Here is a 26874-nt window from a genome sequence, read left to right on the forward strand (position 1 = left end):
AACAATGGTTAAATGTATTATATATTTCAATAGTATATAATTTTTATCTTGATTCTTATTTAGGTATGATAATAAAAATAAAAACCTTATAATATAATACATTTACAGTCTTACAGATAAAATCAGTTTTGATAAATATAACTATAATAAGCTTTAATTTAAATAGAATATTATATTAAATTCATAACCACAAAGTTAACTTATTATAAATACACATAAATAATCATTTTTTTCATTCTTTTGGTTTATTTTTAATAAATTAATTATACAATGTTTAAAAATTACATTCCAATAAAATATTTAACTTTATATATAAAACATAAGGGTAGTTCATTTATTATAAAAAATTGTTATAACTTAAGAACTAATTTAAATGTGAACTTAGCAAATTATATAAATTATCTAAATGTGTATTATCTTGAGTTAATATAAAATTTTTTATTTGACTTTCCAAAAGTTTTTTAGTTTTTTTCTTACTTGATCCAGTATTTTTTACTTTTTTATCTTCCAGTTTATCATTTATTTTACTCTGTTTGTTAGTAGTAATGCTTTGAGTTTCATAGCAAACAGGATTACTTTTAACTTTTTTTTTTTTGGTTACTTTTACAGATGTATTGTCATCTTCATTTTCTTGAATATTTTTTGACACAGATTCTAATAATGAATCACATTTTTTTTTTTTTTTATCTTTCACAGTTAAATCACTTAAGTTAACATCTTCTTTATGTTTGGATTTTTTCTTTTTCTTTATCTTAACCTCTGATAAATTACCATCAGAATTTTTATCCTTAGAATCATATGATTCAACAGCCAAAGCATGAACTTTTTTTTTCTTTTTTGAAGGAGGATGATCACTTAAAGAATCATCTAAAGCACTTATTATACTGTTTAAGAGAAAATCCTTATTTTTTCTTTTTTTCTTCTTATTTTTTATTTTATCACACTTTTCTTCATTTGTAATTGAATTTTTTGGAGATTTTGATCTTATATGCAAATTTTTTTTGATTTCTTTCTGTTTATTTAATTCTGTTGGAATATTAATTTTCATAGTTTGTTCTAGTATATCAGCTTTTTTAGTTTTCTTAAGTTTTCGTTTTTTCAAGATTTTTTTTATAACATCTTTCTCATCATTAGTATTGTCATCATCAGAAGGCTGTGTATTTAATTGTGACAAATTATGTTTTTGGTGTACATTTAAATTCGACACATAAGGTTTTTGTTTTCCAATAGAAATTTTTATATTTTTTAAAACATCTTTTTTATTTTTAGTATTAAGTAAAGGTTTATCTTTTGTTATTGTGTCATTAATTTCAGATGCATTTAAGTTAGTCTGCGAAACAGATAACTTTTGTTTTTTATTATTACGTTTTAAAGAAGTCAATACTTGATTTATTAAAATATTTTTTTTCTTTTCTTCATTTACTAATGGAATAACATTTTTTTTCCCAGATGATTTGACTTTTGATTTCTTTAAATTTACATCAAATGTTTCATCATCAGAACTTGAGCTTGTCACATTTGTAGTATATACTTTTAAAAATGGGTTTGAAATGTCTGTATTTAATTCTCCATTATTTTTATTTGGTTTTGATACATTTTTAATTGGTTTTTTTCTAGAATTTTTTTCATTAACTTGTTGTTTCTCATCACTAGTTTTGTTTTTAAGATCTGTAACTTCATTATCACTACTAGAATCTTTTTCTAAAATATGTTTAATAATATCCATTTTATTAACAATTTCATTGGACAATTGAGGAAGTACAGATGTTTCATTAACTTTTTTTTTTTTTTTACATTTTTTAAATGTTTTTTCATTTGATAATAAATTATTATAACTTTTGTTACAGCTATCGGTTTCTGATATATTAATAGAGTTATGTGTTGTTTTATTTGATTTAATTGACTTTGAAGATAACTTAGATGTGTTACAAAAAAGTTTAGCAGACGAATCACTTTCATCCGTACTATAATTTATTTGATTATAAAGAAGTGATTGACTTTTAGGTTTTTCGTTCAAATGGCTTGTATTTATTTGTGTTTTTGATATATTTTGTTTAAGTTTTGAATAAATTTCATCATCAGAGCTACTTGTTTCATTTTCAATTTTTTCATTAACATCAATTGTATGGCTAAAATCTTTTATAGATAATTTATGATCTCTACTACAGTTACTATCTGAATCGGATATCATTGATAATGTTGGTTTCAAACTTTCTTTAAATTTTTCACTTTTAATTTGGTTTTTACAATCATCTGTATCTTTCTTTTGAGGAGTATCTTTTTTTTTAATATTTTTAGTACTCAAACTTAACTTCAACGAATTTTTAACTGCTTGTTCATTTGAATTTTTGCAATCATTAAGCATTTCTTTATCTAAATTATATTCATGTTGAGTATACACTGTGTTTTCTTCTTGATTGTCTTTACTACATTCATTATTAGAATTAACCAAATGTTTGGTAATATAAGCATTAGGTTTCATCTTATTTGTACTAATTGAATTCAAAATTGCATTTACTATTTCATTTGATTTTTGATGTTTTTTAGTTGTTTTTTTAGATTTTCCAGGTTTGTTTGAAAATGAATTATTAACCAAGATGTTTTTTTGTCCAAGTTCACTGTCACTTATACTAGAATTACTTTGATGGCTATTATTATGATTTATTTTATTAGCATCATCTGAATTTTCATTATTATTAACGGAATCAGCAATTATTTTAAGTTGATTATCATTGTTATAGTTATTTTTACTATTTTCTAAAATGTTTAAAGATTGAGAATGTTTATTTTTAGCTAACGGATTAGGTAATTTAACGGAAGCCAATGACTTTTTTTTTTCAATACTTTTTTTAGCCAAATGTTTTTTTAATTGTTCTAATTGCTTATTTCTAATTAAATTGATGCTATTTACTGAATGTTCAGAATTTGAAATAGGAGTAGAACTAAATAATGGACTTTCAATGTGATTATTATTGTTAATGCTGTTGCGAATACTGGATGATGTTCTAGAAGATTTATTTGTATGGCCTTCTTTGATACTGGATAACATAGCTTTCATTTTAGAAGAAAATTCAGAATCACTTTCTGAAAATTCTGAAGAACTATCAGCAGTATCCTTATGTTGTATAACAGTATTGGTGGTTACAGGTGATTTGTTAGTAGATTTATTATCACATAATTTAGAACTAGTTATCATATTGTTCATTTCAACTGAAGACTCAGAATCACTTGATGAAAGTTTTGAGGAAATTAAAGGACTAACTGTAAGATCTACCTTTTCTGCATGTTTAATAGTGGTATTAATTGATAATGGTGATGTTTTGGTAGATTCATCAGCACGTATTTTAGGCATACTTATATTGTTTATATCAGTTGAAGATTCAGAATCACTTAATGAAGATTTTGAAGGACTTACAGTATTCTTATTAAAAGATTTAGTAAAATCACTTACAACATTTTTTGAGAATGAAGATTTAGGAGAACTGTCTTGTGTATTTATAAGGCTGTGACATTCATCCTTCCTGCAAATTAAAACAAAATAAATACATAAATAGTATAATTAATTTTTACTGTAATATTATAATATAATTAAGTTTAAAATTACTTTTTAATTATTTCTCCTGTAATATGAGGAAGTTTTTTTGTGAGATCAAAAGATAAAACTTTAACATCAATCTTATCATCCTTTTTAATTTTAGATCCTGACCACTGGTCATACGGTTCATTTTCAGGTCGTACTATTGAAACGTTGAACAAATTGTGTACTAAACAACTGACATGATTATCACTAGTTTGGTTTACTATAGCTAAAAAAAAAAAAAAATCAAATATATGATTAAAAAAAAATATAATAAGACTATATATTATGAGTTATTATTAGTTATTACTAGGGCTCGGAAATTGTAGGAGCAAAAAAGGTAAAATATACACGATAAAATTGCAAAATATGCAAAAAAATTATTTTAAATCCAAAAATCAAATACATCAGATGTTGCTAATAAATTAATAATATATATAAAAACTATTTTTAACTGAAAAAAAAATTATATCTAGTTGGCATTTTTACATCTTATTGAGGTGAAAATAAAATTAAGAATAATTTTCTTCAATCATGTACAATCATTGACAGTAACGATAAACAAAGAAACAATAAATATATATTTGCAATAAGATAGTACTATAAATCAGTATTTCGGCATGCTAGCGTGATAGACTAAATGTGTTTCATATCGCTGTTATTAACTTTGCAATTGACTATGGGGATAACAATAAACACCTTTGTTGATAATTTTGAGTTTAATTAAATATAAATTTAAATATACAGGTTAAGAAAGAAAAAAAAATCTTTAATTTTAAATTTTAAATTTTTTAATTTATAATGTAATTTTTAAAAATATACGCATAATATGCGTATAAAATCAATGAAATATGCACTTTATTAGCTAAAATTGACAAAGTATGCATTTTTAATTTTCAATTTTTTAACTCTCCATTGTATATTTCAGATTTCTAGCAAGGTCTGCTATAAATTGAGAGCATACAGAGCAATATACAATTCCTATAACTTTCGGAAGTTATATTAATAACTAATTAATTCAAACAACTTTTAAAATTTAAACTTCTTTATGATCATCGATTATTTAAACTAAAACTATAAAATAAGTGAATAATTTTATTTCAAAGATATTCTTGGTATCAAATACAAAAAAATACTATATGTATTTAAAATTAAATAATTATAATCTATATGTTATTAATTTTAATTGTTATAATCAATAAACATTTTTTTCGGTAAATAACTCGTATACTTAGATTTGTTGACTCCATAAATAAACATAATTCATACTTGTTAGGTAGTCGAAAATAAAATGTGTTCATATACTTGATAACTCAAATAAAAAAAAATAATGGAAATCTCAATAGTAAAATAAACTTAAATATAACAATGCATAATTAAAGAAATTAGAAATGAAACTATTCTCGATTTGCTAAATCTTATTACACTAAAATTATATTTAATAGTAATAATTAGGTATTCTTATTATACTGATGAAATTGTAAACCATTAAAGCTATGATAAATGGTATAAAATCAAAACTTTAGTATCTAGAAAATTTTTTAGAGGATGGTTAAAATGTATATATTATACCTTTTTTTATTTGGATTATGTAAATTGAGTGAATTTATTAGTGATTACAAACAATAACAAAATACTTTTACTATATAACATACATAGGAATTATTTTAAATTTACAACTGATAAATAGATAGTTTATATTAAAATTAGCAAATTGGGTTATAGATTTTTATCATTTAACTCATTTATAAGTATGTAAGTACTTATGTTAGTATCATATTGAAATGTTTTTCTGTTGCTTAAATAGCCTGAATCAAAATTAATGACGTACCTTCAATTATAGATCCAACTGGAGGTCTGAATATATAAACATCAACATTGACAACTACACTGATACAATGTCGGATATCAGCTGGAATAAGTTCATTTGAACTTATTTTACCAAATCCCATAATCAGTCCATTTAAACTGAAAATATTAACAAAATTAATAACTAAAAATGAACTGCATGCAACTAAGGAGACATTAATACCCACATGTGTTGTTTCCATCTTACTAACATACATCATACCAAATTTACGTTCAGCAGAACACATTTTGTGATGTGAGCTTTAATATTAGCGTAAATTTTCCCTATCATCAAAATTCTTACCTTTAAATTTGATGATAGGTAAATTTACGTTAATATTAAAGTTCACATCACAAAATGTGTTCTGCTGAACGTAAATTTGGTATGATGTAAGTTAGTAAGACAGAAACAACACATGCGGGTATAACGTCCACTTAATACAAATAAGATAACAATTAATAGTATAAACTTTCAACTTACTCAGAACAGTATGTAAACTTTAAATTTTGAAGTTCATCTCTAATAGCCTTTGAAAACGCTTTTGGATTGCTAGGTGCTGCATGAAAACCAAGTTTCAATTTGTATTTGTGGTCTTTGTGTAGATACACATGGTGAGGTAAATTATTGGGATCCATCATTTTTAAACAACTCTAAAACGACATTCTAAAATTTACAGTATACAGCTTCAAACGGCTACATCACACATAACATTAACAAGTACTACTCGTATGGCCGCTCAGTACTACACCTAAGTATGTTATCAGTGGATTTACTTGAACGCATGTAATTACGATTAAAAATAATATATAAGCGTCTAAATAGTAATAGTTAAAATCATCAATAAAAACTGGATATTATTATTTTATTATACAAATAAAATTCACATTTATTACCAATCATCACAGAATATAATATTACATTCAAATGTCGGATAGATAAAAAATAAAACAATTTTTACATAGTACCATACCTTTTATTACTGATGGGCGCATGGCACGGAATTCTATGCTATTGGCGGGTGAAATGATATCATCTTATCAATAAATATAAACCATAAAAGAAAAAAAAAGAAAACACACCCGTTACACACGTTACAGAGGGAGATAACGGCAAAACGCCTATTGCGACGATAAGTTATTGCTTCGAATCATAGACGCATGGCTAAGTATAAATATATAATTTATTTTATTATATATTTTTAGCAATGCATAGACGTATATTATACAATATTATGTTCTGTGATATTGCTACAAATATATTGGTTAAAAATTAGAAAATTTGTATCGGATTGTATCGAATACTACGAACTAATTACATATGTTAATAAAAAAAAAAAAATTCTTTTAAATTTATTTAAATACATAATGCACTTTAGGTTATGGGCGAAGAATGTATTTTTTTTATATCGATGTGTATTTTTTACATGTATATTTAAAAGGTAGTTGAAAAAATGATTTGATTTTGAGTGATTTCTGATAGCCAAAGTTTCTGAATTTAGTTTGTATTTTAGAAAAGTCAAAATTAAAGATTCCCAGTATTTTTAAAAGTAATGGGATAAAAACAAACAAATAATTGTGGAAAATGGAAATTTTATGTAAAACCAATTAAAAAAAAAAAAATTAACTGGAAAGTAAAATTTTTTTTTATGAATAGGTATTAGAAGTTAAAGTTTTTACGATATACGATATTCTTAGCTATTACTTCGTAAACGATTTTTTTTTTGTAATTCAAAAACGAATAATCTAAGTAAGTACTTGAAATTTTCACAAAATGTAAAAAATCATTTTTTATTGATGATATACTTTTCAAAAAAATATTTTGTTTGAAGTTACATATTGATAGACAAGATAAATTTTCTGATATCAATGATCTATATAAAAATTCGTTAAAATTACGAATAGTTGCAAATTATTTTATAGTTAAAAAATTCATAAATACTTTTAATTTTATATCTAAGTTTTTAAAACTGTTAATAAGATTTTTCATAATTAGTTCTACTGTAACCATAAAATCTGATGAATATTTAATATATAAAGGTAATTAATCTTTATAGAAATTTTATGTTAAATGTGAACGAAATTATTAATATGAAGATAAATAACTATGACAATTAATTTGTTATTATTTAAAAATATTATTTATGGAAACCATTAATACGTTAAATGTAACGTAGGTATATTAAATTATTATGAATTTTACTATATGCAACCATGACATTTTTGATTTATTTTAAGATTATATTATCTATTTATATATTATATTATTATTATATATTATGAATCTGTTTACACTGGTTTACGGTATTTACAAAAATATGTTATTAAATTTTGAGTTATATAATTTGATATAATATTATGATTTAAATTTATATTATTATAATAATTAAATAATAATAAACCTGATAAACGTAATATTTTCGAAACAATTATATCAATTTACCGTAATATTTAATGTAAAATAAGACTTTAATAGCTATATAAAAAAATATATATCATAAAATATATTAAGTGATATAGTCGATATATATATATATGTTCGCGGTAAATACTTTATTAAAACATATTCTTTCTATTTTGTAGCATGGGGAGTGCGGACTATCCACAATCCAAATATTATTGATTAATGATTAAGAATTAATTAAACTAAGAAAATTCCACAATTAAAAATAAAATGGTTGTTTATTATTAAATAAAAACGCAAATTAAAAATAATATAAAAAATAAAAGTAGAATAGTCGCGTGGCGTGAAACGTGAAAGTGGCAAGTGTTATTATATGAATATTATGAACTCGACGTCTCAACGATATGGACGATATAAGAACTTTCGGAATTGAACGAGAATTATTATTGAAATTCATGTGTAATTCACCTATCTAATCCATTTATCAAATCAAGGATATTTATTTCTCATTTATTTAAAACATAATATTTATTAAACAAATTAAATTATAGTAAAATATTAAAATAATAATGATTAGGGTAAAAACTAAAAACTAAATATATCTGTACCAACTATTTAAAAAATAAATGTTTTGTAAGCAGTATTATTGTAAAAAAACAGGACGGATGAAGTAAATTCTCCGGGTTAAGTTAGGTTAATTATTAGAATATACTAAATGTCTAAATAAATGTCTAATGTATTTAAAAAAATTTCTTTTTGTAATAATAAATGCATGTATTATTAAAAAAATTATCTCCCTCCCCTTAACACCCCCTCCAGAAATGTCAGACGACAATAATTTTATTAATTTGATTACTGTTTGTGATGTTAAAGCAACGCCGCTTTTATCACACTTACTTGATCTTGATAATATATATAATTATATGAATTATATTGTCAGAAATACAGTGCAAACTTAATTTATTGTCATAATTGGCCATCAAAAATTAAGCCCCCTCCACCGAAAAAAATTCTGGTTACGGCACTGGAGCTGAGCAATTATTTAATAATTATCCATTTTTGAAGAAAAAGTAATTTTCAAAAAGCGGAGTTCATATCTTTATTTTAAACTTCTTACTATACTACTAATTAATATTCTAATAAATTTAACAGTGAGTGTTGATAAATAGTTGCAATTGTAACACTAGAAACAATTTATATAGAAGTTTATTATGATCAAAAAAATAATATACATATATATATATATATATATATATATATATATATACAAATATAATTGTAAAATATTTATTTCCTATCTTATATGTTATAGATTACTGATAAAAGAGGTGTATATAAAATATTAAAAATATATTGTTTTACATACTTCACTTAAACTTTAAGTGTTGCCCGGCGTAAAGTATAGGCAAAATAAGTACATAACTGTCCTGTTCTATATTTTACATTTTACTATTTTAGCTCTTCGTATTTAAGTTCACCGAGGGATGTGGTTGGCAGTGATGCAATTATTGTATAATTTTTATAATTTATTACGGTTCCACTAGCTTTTGCCTAGAAATAACAACCAAACCCTTTTTATCAAAAATATCAAATATGGTTATTGTTGGATAATTATTGACAATAATGACAATTGACGATATTGTACGATACGAAACGTTGTCAACCAAATTTATCAGTAAGCAGTGTATGAACTACGAACATTGTCGCATTGATATTTAAATATTAATATTTTTCCATATTTAAAATTCTTAAAATACAAATACAGTAAATTCCCGTTACAACGAATACCAATACAACGAAAAATCCCGTTATAACGAAAGTCATAGAAGTCCTCTGCCGGAAAGCAGGGCTTATAAAGAGCGTATTCGAATTTTCGTTACAAAAAAAAAAAATCGGTCCCCTGGAGTTCGTTGTAACGGGATTTTACTATATTATAACAAAGTAGGTATAGTATTTTCGATAACATTATTCTGTATTATTATCTTAAATCATCATAAATATATAAACCAAATACCAATAATAATATTATACTTTGGTTTTTAATATAATATTATTAGTACAATAAAATTACTTAGGTATTCCTCAATAACGAATTACATTCAACACCTATTTTACAGCAAACCGGTAGCTTACTTCTTTCCTTTTTATTATTTAATTTCTGTGTGACGTAAAAGACAAAATGTATAAGAAATTTAATTTTATTATCACTCATAATAAATACGTATATATCTATAATAACGTAGTTTTTCTTGAAATCTATTGATTTCTCTTCGTTTGATCAGAAGCCCAGATAGCTCAGTCGGTAGAGCATTAGGCTTTTAACCTAAGGGTCCAGGGTTCGAGCCCCTGTCCGGGCGGAGTTTTTTGTTTTTTTTTTCAGGTTTTGTAAAATATGTTTTTAGAGGTTTCGTTATTATCGATAATTTTTGTTCAAAAAACCTTAAGTTTTGATAAAATTAAAGTTAGTTTAAGATATCCGATTTTAATTCTAAAAAAAATTTGAATTTGACAGAAAATTGTTTATAGATTGTACAGAATACTTTTGTAAAAATTAAATCTTATATTAAAATGAAGACCAGTGGCGTAGCCAAGATGTTTTTAATAATTAAATAAAATAAATCTATAACCATGTTAAAATAATAAAATAATTAAATGATAATGATTATTATCACCAGTGCAGTCGATAACGTGAATACGGCATAACAGAATACATTTCACCACGAATAAATGATTGTATTCCTATATTATATACATTATATTTTTGATAAAAATATGGCCGAAGGGGTGGGATTTCAACACCCCCCTGGCTACGCCACTGATGAAGACAATGAAGTGTAAATAAAATCTTGAAAATATGAATTTTTTTATATCATATTTAAAATTAAAATTAAAAATGGAAAGTGTTTTGTAAGATCTATAGACATTTTTCTGCTGAATTAAAATGTTTTTTTCAGAATTAAGATCAGACAACGTTAACTAACTTTAATTTTGTAAAATCAATATAAGTAAATTGTCGTAAAATTCTTATTGTGAATTTTTAATGTTGTTGAATTAATGACATGTACAAACGGCAAACGCACACGAGAGTGGCATCCGTCTGTTGCTCCAGCCGGTACCCTCATTGTATTTCACTCACACTAATAATCATTTACAACTAACACATAGATCCCGGGCGGCTATGATGAAATTATAAATTACCTAATCATTGCCCCTTAAATCACAATGTACAAAATAGTAAATAAACGTGTGTATGAGTGTAACAGAATGACAACGATTGATTTTGACAGTTATTTCCTATGTCATCTAAGGCAGTTTATAAATAGGCGTGTTAACATTTTCTGAAGAATTTATCTAATTAATTAATTATTATTACCTATTGTTATTTAACTTTCACATTTATCAAGTAATTTGCTATAAGTGGATAAAAATGTCTAAACGTCTTGTAAATCAAGTACACTTTGACCAGAAGGCAGGAATGACACGACCAAAGATAAAAATCACATCCAATAACATACCACTTGAGGTTTAAGGCTTCGGATAAATAATATCGTAAAAGTCAGGCTTTTTTTTAGTATGTAGTCAGACACATTTTGTGTAGTGAACATTTTTATTTAGTTGTGTCAAGGACGATATTTGTATTCAGTAATTCCTTACTAAAATCCAGAAGATTGGGGAAAATATTGTTTGTGCAGTCCAAAAAAATCATTATAAAAAACCCTGGTAAAAGTATATCAATTTACAAAAAAAATGGATAACAGTACAAAATTGGATCTGCTGAACGTATATATTTTATCATGTTGTATACTCGTACATTCTTAAGACGAAACAATATACACACAGGTTCGCCGTCGTCTTAGTTCTTAAACTTTATATCCTATAATATAAAGCTACTAGATTTAAAATATAGGTATGAAGACAAATGATTTAAAAATTATTGACAAATATATTATCTTGTCCGGATAGGTAAATAAAAAGTCTTACCTGAATATTATTATTTATTAGTATAACAAAAAATAATTTATACAAAATGCAAACAATTTTATTAAGTATCATTTTATTTTTATTTGCTTACACATAAAATTTAATATAAATAATTCGTTAATAATAAATTACAAAAAGCACCTACTGTACAATTTTATTTACTATACCTATAAAATTAACTATTTTTATAGTTTTATATATATTTACAAATTACATAAATGCGCGCAAGTAAGATATTTTTATAAACCCTGTCCATTTCTTCAGATTATTGAGCATATAATTTGTACACATGTAATATACTGTGTAATGTGTATAATCGTCAAAATCTTTAGGTATGCATATGCTTACACCTTATGTATAAACTATTAATTGTCTCTATTACAATATTACTATTATATTATATATACTACTATAGGTACCATTGATTATAGAATAGACTATTCTATAATCAATGTTATTACGGATTTTGTTTTCACCAAGTATTTTACAAGCGTATACAATTTAAAAAAATTGTTTATCATATATATTATGTAGATAATTGAATCTGATTTTTGGTCAGTTGAAATGTTAATAGTATATTATCTTTAATAATTCAAGATATACTTTGGTAAAATAATAATAAAATATATTTAAATTTTAGATTAATTATCTTAATATTATTAATTAACTTAATTTATTATTTTACATATTAAATGAATTGATCATTATTACAGTATCACATAAATTTAAAAAAAAAAACCGTACAATATATACCTGCTCAAGTAAAATATTGACTATTACAGTAATAAGGCAAACTGCATACAGTAGTATTATAAAATACATATAGTTTATGCGTAATAAATTAAAAATATTTGGCGCCAGTGCATAAGTTGAGCATTATATTATATAAATAATAATCATGTTATTAATATCATCACTATAATAATATAATATATCCCGTACCTACGTATATAAAATATTAAAATATACAGTTGCGTCATGAGAATTTTTTATCCGACGGGGGGGTTATACACAGGCTATAGTTACCCCTGCATATAGTTTTTTAGGTGAGTGTATAGACTTAATACTAAATAATCTACGTCATGTATTTATATAGGCGTTGAGTTTTTAGGGATGAACAAGTGAGCATAACTGAATCAATAAAAAAAAAAATTCGTGACGCCACTGTAAGTAGTACATATATACATATATAGTAGTATATATTCGAGTAAATAGATATATTATATTATATGAAAAATACAATATATGTATAGGGGGTGTGTTACGTCATGGGGTTAATGAGGCGTTTGGTCTTTTCGAACGATTCTCATGACTAAAATGGTATTGGTTCTATATTACTGTATAGTAACATGGACTATATTGTACACGACAATAATATATAATATATTATGATATAAATATAGTATAAACGGCGAGGTACATTTCTTCAATACGATGACTTTTAAACGGCTGTTATCCTTTGTGTACACATAAACCATACTCTACGGACGTGGTATTGCCGGAATAGTGGACACCAGTTCGTGTGCGGTGGACCTGGAACCCTTTGGTTTGCATACGCATCCGCTTTCCACGAGCACGTAGTCCTGACCGGTTAGGGTCACCGGCCCCAAAGGTATTACCAAGAACAAGTATGGTACATACGTTTGTGTACACTCTCCTCTAACCATATCGCACTCGTTTGATCTGTAATATAAAAAAAAAAACAAATCGTTCGGTTAGATTATAAGTTAACAGGTGGATTTCGTGCGATAAGACAAACTGTATTCGTATTTATACGTTATACTTTATAATTTATAATGTAAATATGTAGTGTACACATTTTCACAAATTAGCATATATTACAAATAAACGACAGCGGAAACGTATATTGTTTATAAAATAATTGATTTTATAAAAAAAAATATTGACGAGACAAACACGCGTGTGCTCAACAGTGGTTGCAATAGGTACTTTGCGTTTAATATAATATAGTTAGCGCACTTACTCGCAAACTTCATAAACGACTTGCTGTAATAGATCCGGGAATTTTTGAACGATAGTCACGGGTTGACCAGACGTCAGCGACACACCGTACATGGGCGCAGTCGTATTGTATCTGGTGCGGCACAGCCTGTTCGGTGTTTGGCATAGTTCACGATTAGTAGCTGGTGTTGATCCATATTCTCGGGCTGAAAAATCATAAAACTATGGTTAATTTATTATACGTATTAAGTTATAATATTGTTACTGCAAATATTCACGATTCACGAACGTATATTATAGATACTACCATGTAGTATAATAGTAAAAAGAATCGAAGTGTATTTTGTTTAAGTGTTAGAGGTACGAGTAAATAGCACCAATTTACAGTTATTAGCAAGCGAATTTCCGAAAGACAAATGTGTGAAATATGCATATGTGTATATTATAGTATTATGATCACCCATAACAGCTATTAAATATAATATTATGTTTAGCATTTTATCTTCTGAATAGAAATCGTCGTGTGTATAAAAATAATAACTTTGTAGATATGTATGAATTTTCATAATTATATTAGAGAGAAATTTTTTTTTATAAAAGTGGTTTAAATTTAATATTGTATTGATATAATTGTATCGGAAGTATTTAAAAAGTTACATGAAAATGTAAATGTAAAATATAAAATCATATTTTATTTTTCCATCATATATTTCGCCGGAATTGTAATTCATCTAAAATATTTTTTATTGAAACCGTATATTTTATGTGAATTGTATAATTTACTTAGAAAAACACTCTATTGAAATTTATGTTGATCCGTATTTCGTGGTATCGATACAAATAATATATTTTCATTGAATCATATTATGTTTCGCTGGAAACATATTTTATTTTAAATATGTGTGTATTTAATTTTCTTGTACTGCCAAAGTGTCAACTAGCATGACACCTGGTTTGTAACTATTGTTTGTGATATGAATATTTAGAATTTAAATATATTTTTTTAAATTTTATTAAACTATAAACAAATAATTTAATAATAACATTTCGAATATAATAACTTAAAAACAATAAAATACCTAGTTAAAAATATTTTTAAAAATAGAATGGGATAATCTTTAATAAACAAATGCGGTGTTTACTAGTATACCTGAACATTTTTAGCAAAATAAGTTTAATCTAACCTTGATAGTTGAAGTAGTTTATATAAATATAAAATATGATTAAAATATTTTCATAAATGTTGTCAATAAGTAAAATATTACTATTACATATAGGTATTATTGACTATTTAATACTATATTATTTTAATAATAATCAATAATACTATATAATATAAAATACCATATACATAGAACTATTTGTCCATTTTTATCTAGGATACACAATTATATATACTTCATTATTGAATTTACAGATATTTATTTTGTTAAAGATCCAAATAAAACTCGATTCGTTGCGCAGTTGTTCAAGTAGATATATAATGCGAAAAACGTTTATTTTTCCAATAAATGATCTGATGTTTTACATACTACATATAGCGTTAAGCATATATATATTGTATAACTATAATAACTAAATAATATATATGACCGATATATTTAGTTCGAGAGTTATTATATTTATTCATGATATCGATTTAGTTTTTATCTATTTTTTTTTACTCTTTAATTGAATGGTCGTACAATGTGAGAAACACAATCAGAACAATATAATGTCAATTATCTTGTCAACATATTATAATAATACAAATAATAATATATAAGCCAAATATCAGATTGTATCTGTTAGAATCCTGAAAATAAGTACCTACCTAAATAACTGTATCCGATTTTTTTTATTTACTATATACATATATACATATATACATATACATATTTAATCTAAATATAATAATATATAAGTAAAATAAATAAAATAAATGTTCTCATATTTAAATAAATATATTTTAATGAAAATTTTAATTTATTGGTTTACAGATAGTTAAAATAAATATTTAAAAAAATTACTGTCAAAATGAACTGTAAATAAATTGTGAAATAATCAAATAAATAAGACAACCATCAATATACATATTATATAGGTTAGATTGTGTAGGTAATATTGTAATAGGTATGCACTATTATAGTATATACTGTATACTTATACGAGTTATATGTTTATTTATGTAATTATTTAAAATTTTTAGCAAATATTAGATGTGAATACAGCACTTACCAGTTCTACTGATCGTGTAATCTTCATTGTGATTATTAAATTTATAGGTTTTTAGTAGTGTTTCCCGTACTGTTTCGGGACTGGGTTTCGACTCAGAGTGAAAAGCGTCGCGTCCTGTCCTCGATGATCCCCAGTTGTGAGTGCGTCTATACGTGCCGGCTACTATTGACCTGTAAATGTTTGTATAAACAAATGATTTTAAAAACGAATTGAACGTACAAATTTTAAATTACGGTGATTTCCGATTGAACGGAAACTAATAATAGAATTATTCAATCACATCAACAAATTACGTTTCAAAAACTGGGTCAATTTTTTATCAATTTTTCTAGTGTACCGTTCCATATACATTTTTTTTATAAAATCATATTTTGTACTTACTCTGGATACGGTTTACCATTGGGACCGATGCAATCCAAATTATCGATGAGAGCGTCGCCCCGTAAGTATTTCAGCGATTCACCATTTCCGCCACAAAGTTCAGCCCACGTATACTTATACAGGGATAGTACATAAATTATACGCAGCAACTGTAAAGATAATATAGAATGATAAGAATTAAATATGAATAAAACATTTACAAAAGAACACGCAATAATAGAATTTATTCACCATAAATGTAAACTAAGAAATATGCGTATAACGTATAAAATTCATTTTCAAAATTGTTTCGTTTTTTTAAGGCAATAATTTTATTATTTTGTTTAAACTATATTGTTGAACCTATATAGGTTAATTAATTATAATAATTATTCAATGTTTTGAAGAAAAATAAATTAAACAAATTGTTAGCTATATAAATTATAATAAACTGGTTTTGTATAATCCAACTAATACTTAAGCAGTACATTGTCCGGAATTTATTGTATTCTAGTTCTGTAAATTTAAAGATATTCTTCAATACTTAACTTATTTTTATTTTTTAAGTAATTTTGACACAATATAGTGTAAAACTATTTTTTTCCAAATATTTCTCTATCTGTACTGGAATTGTATTGTATTTTTTTATACTTCGTAACTCGTAAGATTGTAAAATAACAGTATAAACAATTTAATAAAAATTAAAATGTATATTTGCAGAAAATTTCTATGATAATTTGTAGAACAATGAATTAAAAACGTAGTATAAAATATTAAACAGTTATAACTAATTAATATTTAAATATGTCAATCGACAATGTATAAATAAATAATATGCAAATATGGAATAATATACAAACTATAACATAATCCTAATAATTTATAATTATTATATATCAATATATTATATAATATGAGAAATGGATGAAAAAACATCGCTTCACGTCTTTATAAATTAATATCATACTTGGATAATGAAAAGACTATTGACCTACTATACTGTTTATATATTGTATAGTTTCAAAGAAACTTTAGTAATTAATCGCGTAATTAGAAACCATCAGTCGCGGCGGCGCTTCTTCCGGCAATATTCGTGCGTGTATAATATACATATATGTGCGTACTGTACATGCATGCGCGCGCGCGTGTGTGTGTTTGTGTAATATCTGGACCAAATACATATATACATTTGTAATAGTTATATTGTAATACAGCGGTGTGTGTAATGTGTTTATAATAAGTCGAGGAGGAAATAAAAATATAAAAAAAGTCACCGTGTAACGGTATACACGAATTTATTACGTTGACGCTACAGTACGTTATTTTCATTTTTTTTTTTTTCGTTTGCCATTTCCGATTGGCGAATGGCGAGTATTCCATATCCGTTATAATAAATAATATATTACACGTATTATATTATTGTAAAAAATCGATACATTTTCGATTGTTGCATTGATGTCGGTGACGCCTGTAGACTGCGGTGACTAGGACATATTATTGTATCTTTTGCCCGCAGCCGAGCCGCCGAGTGATGAAACGTAAAAAATAAAAACCACGTGAACGCAATTTAAATAATATATTTTATATGTTTATATGACGTATATATATATATATATTGTAGTATTGTGCGTATCGCATGATAACAATATAATAATAATAATATAATACCGACAATACACATGCTAGTCACTTCGGAACGAACGTTTACACACCAGCTGTACACGACGATGGTGTGTAACCTTGACCGCTACGTATGAATCTTACATTATTATTATTATTATTATGGGTAGGGTACACGACGACTTCGAACGCAGTGAAAAACGTGACACACCGCGCGCGCAAGACGTGTGCGATCGTCGTGGGGCCCCGACCGTAACGGGATCGCCGCGCCGCCGCCGCCGCCGCCGGAGACTTGTGCACGCGTATCCCACACGCGATTGGGTGGCGATCGGGTGTACAGATATCGCGGGATAACCCACATTTTTGAACCGGCTTTATGAAGCCACGACGACGTTCGTCAATCGGCCATTCGTATACCACGCACGGACTCCAGCTGTCGGCGGCAGATATTTCGTCGATGATTCACGGCGATCGCGCCCGAGACCCATTGACCCAAATCCTCACGACGACGTAATCGCCGTGTTACTATTATTATAATGGTTTATTGTCGTATTGTTTTATTCCGGGCCTGTCGGCGGCGGCGCGCCGTAAGTTCTCTATACGAGAATCACACATTTTGCCGGTGTCGTGCATCATCATCATCATCATCATCACATTATAATTTATAGTACGGGACTATTATTATGTAGGTACGGGGTGATTTACCGTCGGGAATGCCCGCCCATCGGCCACATTTATCCTGTACAGTGCTACTTATTGTATCAGTGATACATCTATTCAAATTCAGATTTTTCCCAATTTCTAGTTACACTTATAAAGACCGTATTATTTTCAAAGAAATCTACGAATCCCGTAAAAACTTTTTTTTTAAATAATAATTGTTGGGTACTCGAATGACTTCCTTGAATTTTTGACGCGATAAAATCGAAGTTCGAATGAGAAGTTTTTGAGGAATTACATATTACTTTATATACTTAGGAAAATTATATAGTCTTCAACAATGGTTTTACATACAATATAATATATAGCTTAATATGTAATATATAGTCTGGTACTTAACATGTATAAATAGTTGCCCTGTTGCTAAATTTAAACAAACTATAATACAATTTTAATACATTTATATATTAGGTACTGTGATTTTCAAATAATTATAGTGCATCTATCACATATTTATAGGCCTATTAGGGTATGTACTATTATCCTAAATACATAAGGCTTAATAACTCTAGAAACTACTCGAATTTCGATTTAAAAATGTAAACGATTTCAAAAAAATTATCTTTTTGATATATTACAGTAAAAATTGTAGTTCTTTCTCATTTGAAAAATAGAAATTTGTACCGTCCGCAAGACATTCCTTAAATGACACAAAAAAATCCAACTATTTAAAAATTAGGTCCATAGATGTACATAATTCCAAATTCAGAATTTTAATAAATGCATTATTGAATGAATAAAACGGATTTGACCTTTGTAAATCAATCTATACATCATGCAAGTATAATATATAATATATATATTATGTAGACATGTAGTAACTGCTGAACAATCATGTGTAAAATATTAAACTATTGTAAGTATAACGTCTATATTATGTATATTTGTGAATCATAGAGATTTTTCTCTGACATAATAAAATATGCACGAATCATTACTATTACTAGATATTACTATATCTATTATTTATATCAATCGTATCGGTATAATTATGTTCTATGACAAATGTGTTCGTAAATTACTGATATCAAAACGTTTTTAACGGGTAATAGGTACACTAATAAATGACTATTTTCGCGTAAGAGTTAATAAGGACTTAAAGATATATCCGTTAGGTCATAAAATATGTACACAATTATTTTCTCATAGCGCAGTTCGGATTTATTGCAAAACGGTATTCTGACAAAAATATATATCCATCAATTACATTTCTCGCTTCGGTAGCGGCAATAAATATCTTTTAACAATAACTGTCTTTATATCTGTTACTGCGGAATATAATAGTAGTTCGCATTAAATACATAGTATTTTATGATCATTGCATTTGTGTTCTTATTTAATATATAACACATATACTATAATTACAATGTAATTTAATAATTGGCTTGATTTCAATTTTAATAATTGCATTAAATAAATAATAGATACATGTGACTTAGTAACTATAATAGTTTTATACGAGGATTTAACTGTTACCCGTTATGGAGGAAGTATCGATAGGATAAAAATTGGTTGTTTGACAATATTTATAGAAATTAAAAACTCTTAAAAATCACGAGGTTAGAAAAATAAAATTACATTTTAAAAACGATATTATAATTTAAAATTGTTACCTTAATATTATTAAGTAATTACAAATTAGATCTGTTAGATTTCTGTTTTACTTTTTTTAGTGATCACATAATCATGATAATAATGTTCAATTTTATAATAATAATAAGGAGTTTATACTTAATAGATCAATGGATAGTAGTAACAGTAAACATAATAATGAAAATAATCACGGTTTGTGGTTAAAAATGTATATTCACGATAATACAATTTTATCATCTGAATACTTCTATTTCTTAGAAGTCTTAGCTGTCAACTACTGTCAAGAAAATTATTATGGATATTGATATGCTTTTCTCCGATTAATAAAGACACAGTCAATCGACAATAATTACCTTAAAGCGAGCTAAAAAGTATAAAATTTAAAAGACCAACGGTCTGCACACCTTGCACACCCAATAGTTGCGGCGCTGGCACCTAAATACATATATATCGTTTTCATATACACGATGATACACGTATATAAAATATAAATACATTAGACTTTATAGATTTATATTATGTTCTATACGTATTTATATGTATGTTACAAACATAACGGAAAAGTAATACAACGTGAAAATCTATTTAGTTTCCATGTATATAAGTCTTATAGGTTCTGACTTTCTGTGTAGAAGAAAAAAAGCTAATGGCTTTATAATTTAAAATCACACAGGTTGGAAGGTACCATGTATACGTGTAACGTGTGTAACACATACTTCGAGGTCTAATATTATATTGCATTGCAATAATATAACTCTCATGACAATTTGATGAGTTTATCGGTCATCGACGAAGTGGTGTAGGGAGTGTTATGTTATTGTCTAGTTTGACAATATATGTTATAATACATATAGAACTACATTATACACCTATAGATTTATTATAGAGTATCATTTCAATTAATACCCACTGTTTGACAAATCTTGCGGTACCGAACGCATCATCACACCTGTAAAAATGGTTCACAGAAGAATGTCTCGCAGGAAAATTGGCAGCGAGCTTGGATTATATAGGTACAATAAAACGCGTATACGAACTAAAAATAAATAAAATAGATCGGTCGTTGTCCGTCTCGTGTATGATTTTTAAAATAACACATAAATTATTGACCGTTACACATTAATGTGATAATAATGTTAATCTGTAGGGTACCTACATTTTAAGCGTTGACGTATCTTTCTAAGTTTCACACAGCTAACTATGTATGAATATTTGTCTATCAGCTAGGTGTGTTTACGTGGTATATTATAACATTAGATTCTGTTGGCGCCGTGTTTGTGTTTTCAATTTATTTTACATGTATAAATAACATTATATCCATATAAGCGGAATCTACTCTCGTCTTTACTCGAAATAAGCTGAAATGTACATTAACCAGTTCAATTAAACCTTATACAGTATCCCTCGATGATATTTCAAACCATTGTATATGAATAATTATTATAACCACATATTCAAATAGTCACGTCAATACAAAAAAACACACTAACCTATACAGTAGCTTATTATTTATTGTATCTGAGAGGTATCCCGTTGTTTTTTTAATACAGCGACTAGTGTATATTATAATACACACATTTGTCCACACGATATTTACTTATATATACTGCAGGTTAGTGGTTTCTCTTTTCGTATTATTTTATACTACAAATTGCAGATCATCCAACCAAACATCGTCTCGAAAGCTTTTATCATTATATTATTAGCACTGATAATAATATAGTCTGCACATGGAATAGCTACTCGTGAATGGATCCTGTAGACGCGTTCCCCATTTAATCAATGCTTGTAGGTAACAATAATTTTATAAGTAACAATTTTTTACCATTTCCGATCAAAATATATAAGATAAATTTATTTTGAATATTTTTTTATGACTCACACTATTAACATTTGTAATTTTATAAATCCATTTAATTCCGTATATCATATTGCCATATTGGGCAATAACCCGACGAACCTATATGAACAACGCAGCGAACAGCTCACTCGGGTAACCGAAAACGAAAACATCCATAGAACTGATATGAAAACCTTTGGCGGGTTAATCTCGATTTCGTTTATGTACTCTTTGCATGTAGTCACATAACGAATCACGATAATGAGGAAGTGTAACCTTCAAGTTCTTCAATTTTATTTTTTCATATAATGGATCGAATTGATGTCAAATTATTTGTTGTATGACTATATACATGTATCGGTCTATCAAAGTACATTATTCCATTTAACTTGAATGTATATATTTCTTATAAATCTTTACCTACGGAATAAATATATTGTCCAAGGCATAAAAGTCAAGTTTGTAAATTTGTATAGATATAACAACGTTAACGAGACAACGAGTTGGTTAGGTACATACAAACATCAGTTCGTATAATCTCTGCAACATGCCCGTACATCTTGTATATAGTATATACGCATTACATTGTATTTTATATACTAAATTATAATAGCGGTTGTATGTTTTGTGAACGATAAACTATACAGATATATAATGCTAATGACATTTTATATCTCATATACTACACGATATACCTAATGCATGAGGTTTTTAAAAATTGTTTTGGCATAGGTTGCATTAAATATAGCTTTATTATATACAACGCGTTTATCTCGGCGTGTTAGTCCTCGTACATAATTTAATAATATTCCTAAATCGTAAAAATAATAGTTCGAAAACAAGTTGTCGACTGTGACAAACTCGCCGTGAGACCCGTGAGTAATAACCTTAAAGTAGATATGTAGTCATTATTATAATAATTCCATCCTTTTATTGTATATAGTATAATATATTTTATACAGTGTGCAGTGCGAGTAACTTATAATTATTGTAGTTTTTGTATATTGTAAGTAAATAATAATTTCCGTTAGGATTTTTTTTTCTTATCGCATTATAACTTCACGCATATATTTATGCGTTATTTTTTTTCCTCCGATGACGCACCGGAAATATTTACGGGGGGCTCATGAGAACCGGTCTGTGTTGATTTTTCAAAAATAAAAAGAATAAATAAATAAATATTGTTTCGGGGACACTGCAGTATATAGATAGGTATAATATTCTTACAAGATACGAAATCCATCTTATACGGTATCCACCGCCGCCGATATGAATGGAACTTTTAAACGAACAGTAATCGTAATTGTTCCCGAGTCACGCGTGACGCACGTTTATACGGACATTGCGGTCCGCGCGGATTCCTGCGGTCATTCGTGCTGCAGTCATTGAACTTGCAGTGTTTTTGTTTCCCAGCCGTTTTTCTACATGAACGATGCTAAATAATTTAGTTAGGATTACTTTTTTTTTCTTTTAAAAAAATTGTTCTTTACTATTTCTTCATCATAGGCATCGTCAGCTATATATATATATATATATATATTTGCTTCGACTCGTGACAAACGTGCGTGACCGACAACCAATTAGGATCTTGTTCGTTGTTAATCAGGATCACAAAAGAAATAACTCGTTATAACCCCTCATAGAGCCATCCAACACTTAAAAAGAGTTACATGGAATATCGATTATCGTTTACGGGACTGCGTTGGGGGTATCCTGGCCACATATATATACTTATATTATTGTTATTTGTTATGTACGAATAAGAATATGTCTGTCAGTGGAAAATACGTCTCATTTAGATCTGAATATGATTATTATTTATTGTATCTCAATCGTGTTCGTCTACAGTGAATTTCACGAAGAGCATTTGTGTGTATATATTATGTATCTATAGTTATGTAGGTACGTAACTGATTGATGATTCAATATAACGTCGAATTCCACACAAATACAAATAACTAAGATTGTTTCAGTGTACCTACCCAAATCGTATATATAGGTATTGCTATTTATGCGAGTTTCAAATCCGGTTTATTAATGAATTGATTTATGTATTTATTTTAAACTTAAAAATCTTTATTAGCTATTCTTTTCTATACGAGTATTTACTACTTAGTGATTAAAATGTTTAAACTGTCCATTTTGAAGCGCGTAATGCAAATTACATAAACTTTTTTTCAATAATTATTTTTTCTGAACGAGAAACATTTCAGTTATCAAGTAATTTTTTTGTAAATAGTTGTTTGATATTGATTAATGGTTGGTACTTATGGGCTATGATATAAATAATTAGTAATTACAATAAAATAATACAGTTGCAGAAATATTCATAATGTACATTATCTCAATAAATATGCCGTTCATTTAAATATTTAATTCATACAAAACCATCAATATCATATTGAACAAAAATGAAACAGTTTAATACCCGATGAAATTTAACTAGATAAAAATAAGAAACGATTGAAGTAAATTACCTAGTGGATTGAAAATGTGTACTTAGATACAATTACCTACATTCATATACAATGTTCATATATATATAAATATATAATATGTACATATATCGAAATAAGGTAAATGTTGAACGCATATAATATGATGAATGATAATGAGTTAGAAATGATTTGAAGAATACACTCAAACGATTTATTGTTTATTGTTTACGATTATTATCAATCGACAATCGACACATTTGCCTCAATACATTCGATTACTTAGAACGAATTCAATGGGTACACTGTATTAGATTTAAATAAGATTTAAATTTCGTTAGATCTCGATTCTATTGTACTCATTTTGATTATATTTATCTATAATCATCTAAATCAATAGTGTGACGATTTGAAGTTTCTATTAAATTTGAGTATCTTTATTATTATTTGGAACGTTTGCACATAACGCGATTATATGTATTTATATTATTAAACATCTTATAGGTATTAAAATAATCACAATGTATATTTTGTACAAAATATATTAATATTATTGAATTACTGTCTGTTGTTATGTTTACACTTTTTGTCTAATGTGTATGTAAGTATATATCATATAATATTTGCTAAACACGTGCATACATTTCAGTATCTAATTTACATACGTATATTTTGGTTATATTTACTTTTTATACTCAACATAACGGTATAACTACGTAGTCCTATTTTATAAATATACAGTAGTGTAGGTACTACACAAATATAACCAATTATTGCTTCAATTATAAATTCAATATTAAGCGTAAAGGCAAATTATTTATACGTAAAAGAACAGTTTACAACAGAACCAATTGTGTGTTTAAAGTATATATTACTAGCTATGTAGACCATCTATACCTGTTCAAATGTTTAAAATGTAATTCTTAACGCTTATGCATTTATTTTTAATATATATAGTATTTTTGTTTCATTTTATATAAACAATATAATAAAAATTAGTTTTTGGTTTATGAACTTATGATCGAGTCTTAAACGATCGTTTGAATATGTTTAACAACATCGAATTGAGTCAATTAATAAAATACAAAAATAAATAGATTACATATAATAACGTATATTTTTTCGCCTGGTTTCGAGACCAATATTATACTTGAAGACAATATTTATCATAATTTTTTCTGTATCCTTTTTTAACTTGTACTTAGGTATTTAGTAAATAATGTCAAGTACCAAGTTCTTAAATTGTCACCCCTATAGCACTCACGCCCTCTTGTCTTGCAGCCTTAAAAACGGCCCCGACATGGTTGGTAAACATAGGTACGTTACAACGGTAGGTAGTTATAGTTATAACTATACTTGTCTCAACGACAATACGACGATTTCCGACTTTACCTTGAACGACGACGACCAGCGATGGTGACGAGAAACGGCTTTGCCTGCGGTGATCATGGTGGTGGCGATTGCGACTCGACGTGATGACGACGGTGCGCGGGTGACGATAGCTGCTGCGGATGCTGTATCGGCGGCGTTTGCAATGAAGAGAGCGTGGTCGGTGTGGTTCGGCGGTTATAGCGCGGCCGCGGTTACGAGCGGTCAGGCTGGACGACGGCTGCTATAGCGGTCATGTCCCGTGTATATACGCGCGCGGTGGATGACCAATTGCTACTGCGCTACGCGCGGCTGTCGTATACGGTCGCGCGGTCGCGCGTGTTTTCCGTTTCGCGGCCACGCGGCGGATCGTCGTCGTGCGGTGCACACGCACGCGGCCAACACCGATACAGGTTGTTTTTATTTTATATTTTTCAATTTTTTTTTCGCAAAAACTTTACGGCGGCTGCGGCGACGACGATTACGTGTGTTTTCGACAAGAGCAACGTAACGCGCGCGCGGAGGAGTCAACGACCGGCTTGGACTTCGGATGGCTGGTGTTCTGGTGGTGTTCTGCGCCGGAGCCGACGAACGCGATCGTGACCCCTACTATTATAATAGGTACGCGCCGTGGTCGTTGACGGATCCACCCCACTGCCGTCCTGCGCGACGCACGAGATCTGGCCGGCTCGGACCCGCCCGCCCGCCCGCCCGCCATTACGTCGACGACGCTACGACGGCGGTGTAATGTATCTACGCGCGCGGCGGCCACAACCGGTCTATGCGGACGGGCGCGAGACGCGCAGCTGCACTCGTTCGCGCTTAGCATTGCCATAGTGACGACTTCGCTACAACGCACCGCCTTGATGTAAATCTGTCATCATTTTTGTTCTGCCACTGCCCCGCCTAAACATTTTACTTTAAATTCTCCGGACAAGAATATTATATATTT

General features: G+C 27.8%; 2 protein-coding genes and 1 non-coding gene across 3 annotated transcripts; 1 reads left to right on the plus strand and 2 right to left on the minus strand.

Annotated features, from left to right (window-relative positions):
• Positions 1-376: 376 nt before the first annotated feature.
• On the minus strand, positions 377-6354 carry LOC113549671 (protein PF14_0175; the record flags this gene model as incomplete). Its single annotated transcript, XM_026951076.1, has 4 exons — positions 5907-6354; positions 5409-5545; positions 3605-3806; positions 377-3521 (listed from the first exon to the last, which is right to left on the minus strand). Coding segments are annotated over exons 1-4 (3642 nt in total), but the record flags the coding sequence as incomplete, so codon positions are not given.
• Positions 6355-10110: 3756 nt separating this feature from the next.
• Trnak-uuu lies at positions 10111-10183 on the plus strand. The gene has a single exon. It is a non-coding gene; the product is annotated as a tRNA-Lys (tRNA).
• A 2342-nt stretch (positions 10184-12525) lies between these two features.
• Positions 12526-26471, minus strand: LOC113547866. The gene is made up of 5 exons (XM_026948414.1): positions 25947-26471; positions 16368-16516; positions 15987-16156; positions 13792-13975; positions 12526-13490 (listed from the first exon to the last, which is right to left on the minus strand). Exons 1-5 carry the CDS (start codon positions 26001-26003, stop codon positions 13289-13291), a joined length of 762 nt encoding a protein of 253 aa, XP_026804215.1. The 5' UTR covers positions 26004-26471; the 3' UTR covers positions 12526-13288.
• Positions 26472-26874: the final 403 nt, after the last annotated feature.

This window comes from Rhopalosiphum maidis, chromosome 1 (genome assembly GCF_003676215.2).
Source record: "Rhopalosiphum maidis isolate BTI-1 chromosome 1, ASM367621v3, whole genome shotgun sequence".
NCBI lineage: Eukaryota > Metazoa > Arthropoda > Insecta > Hemiptera > Aphididae > Rhopalosiphum > Rhopalosiphum maidis.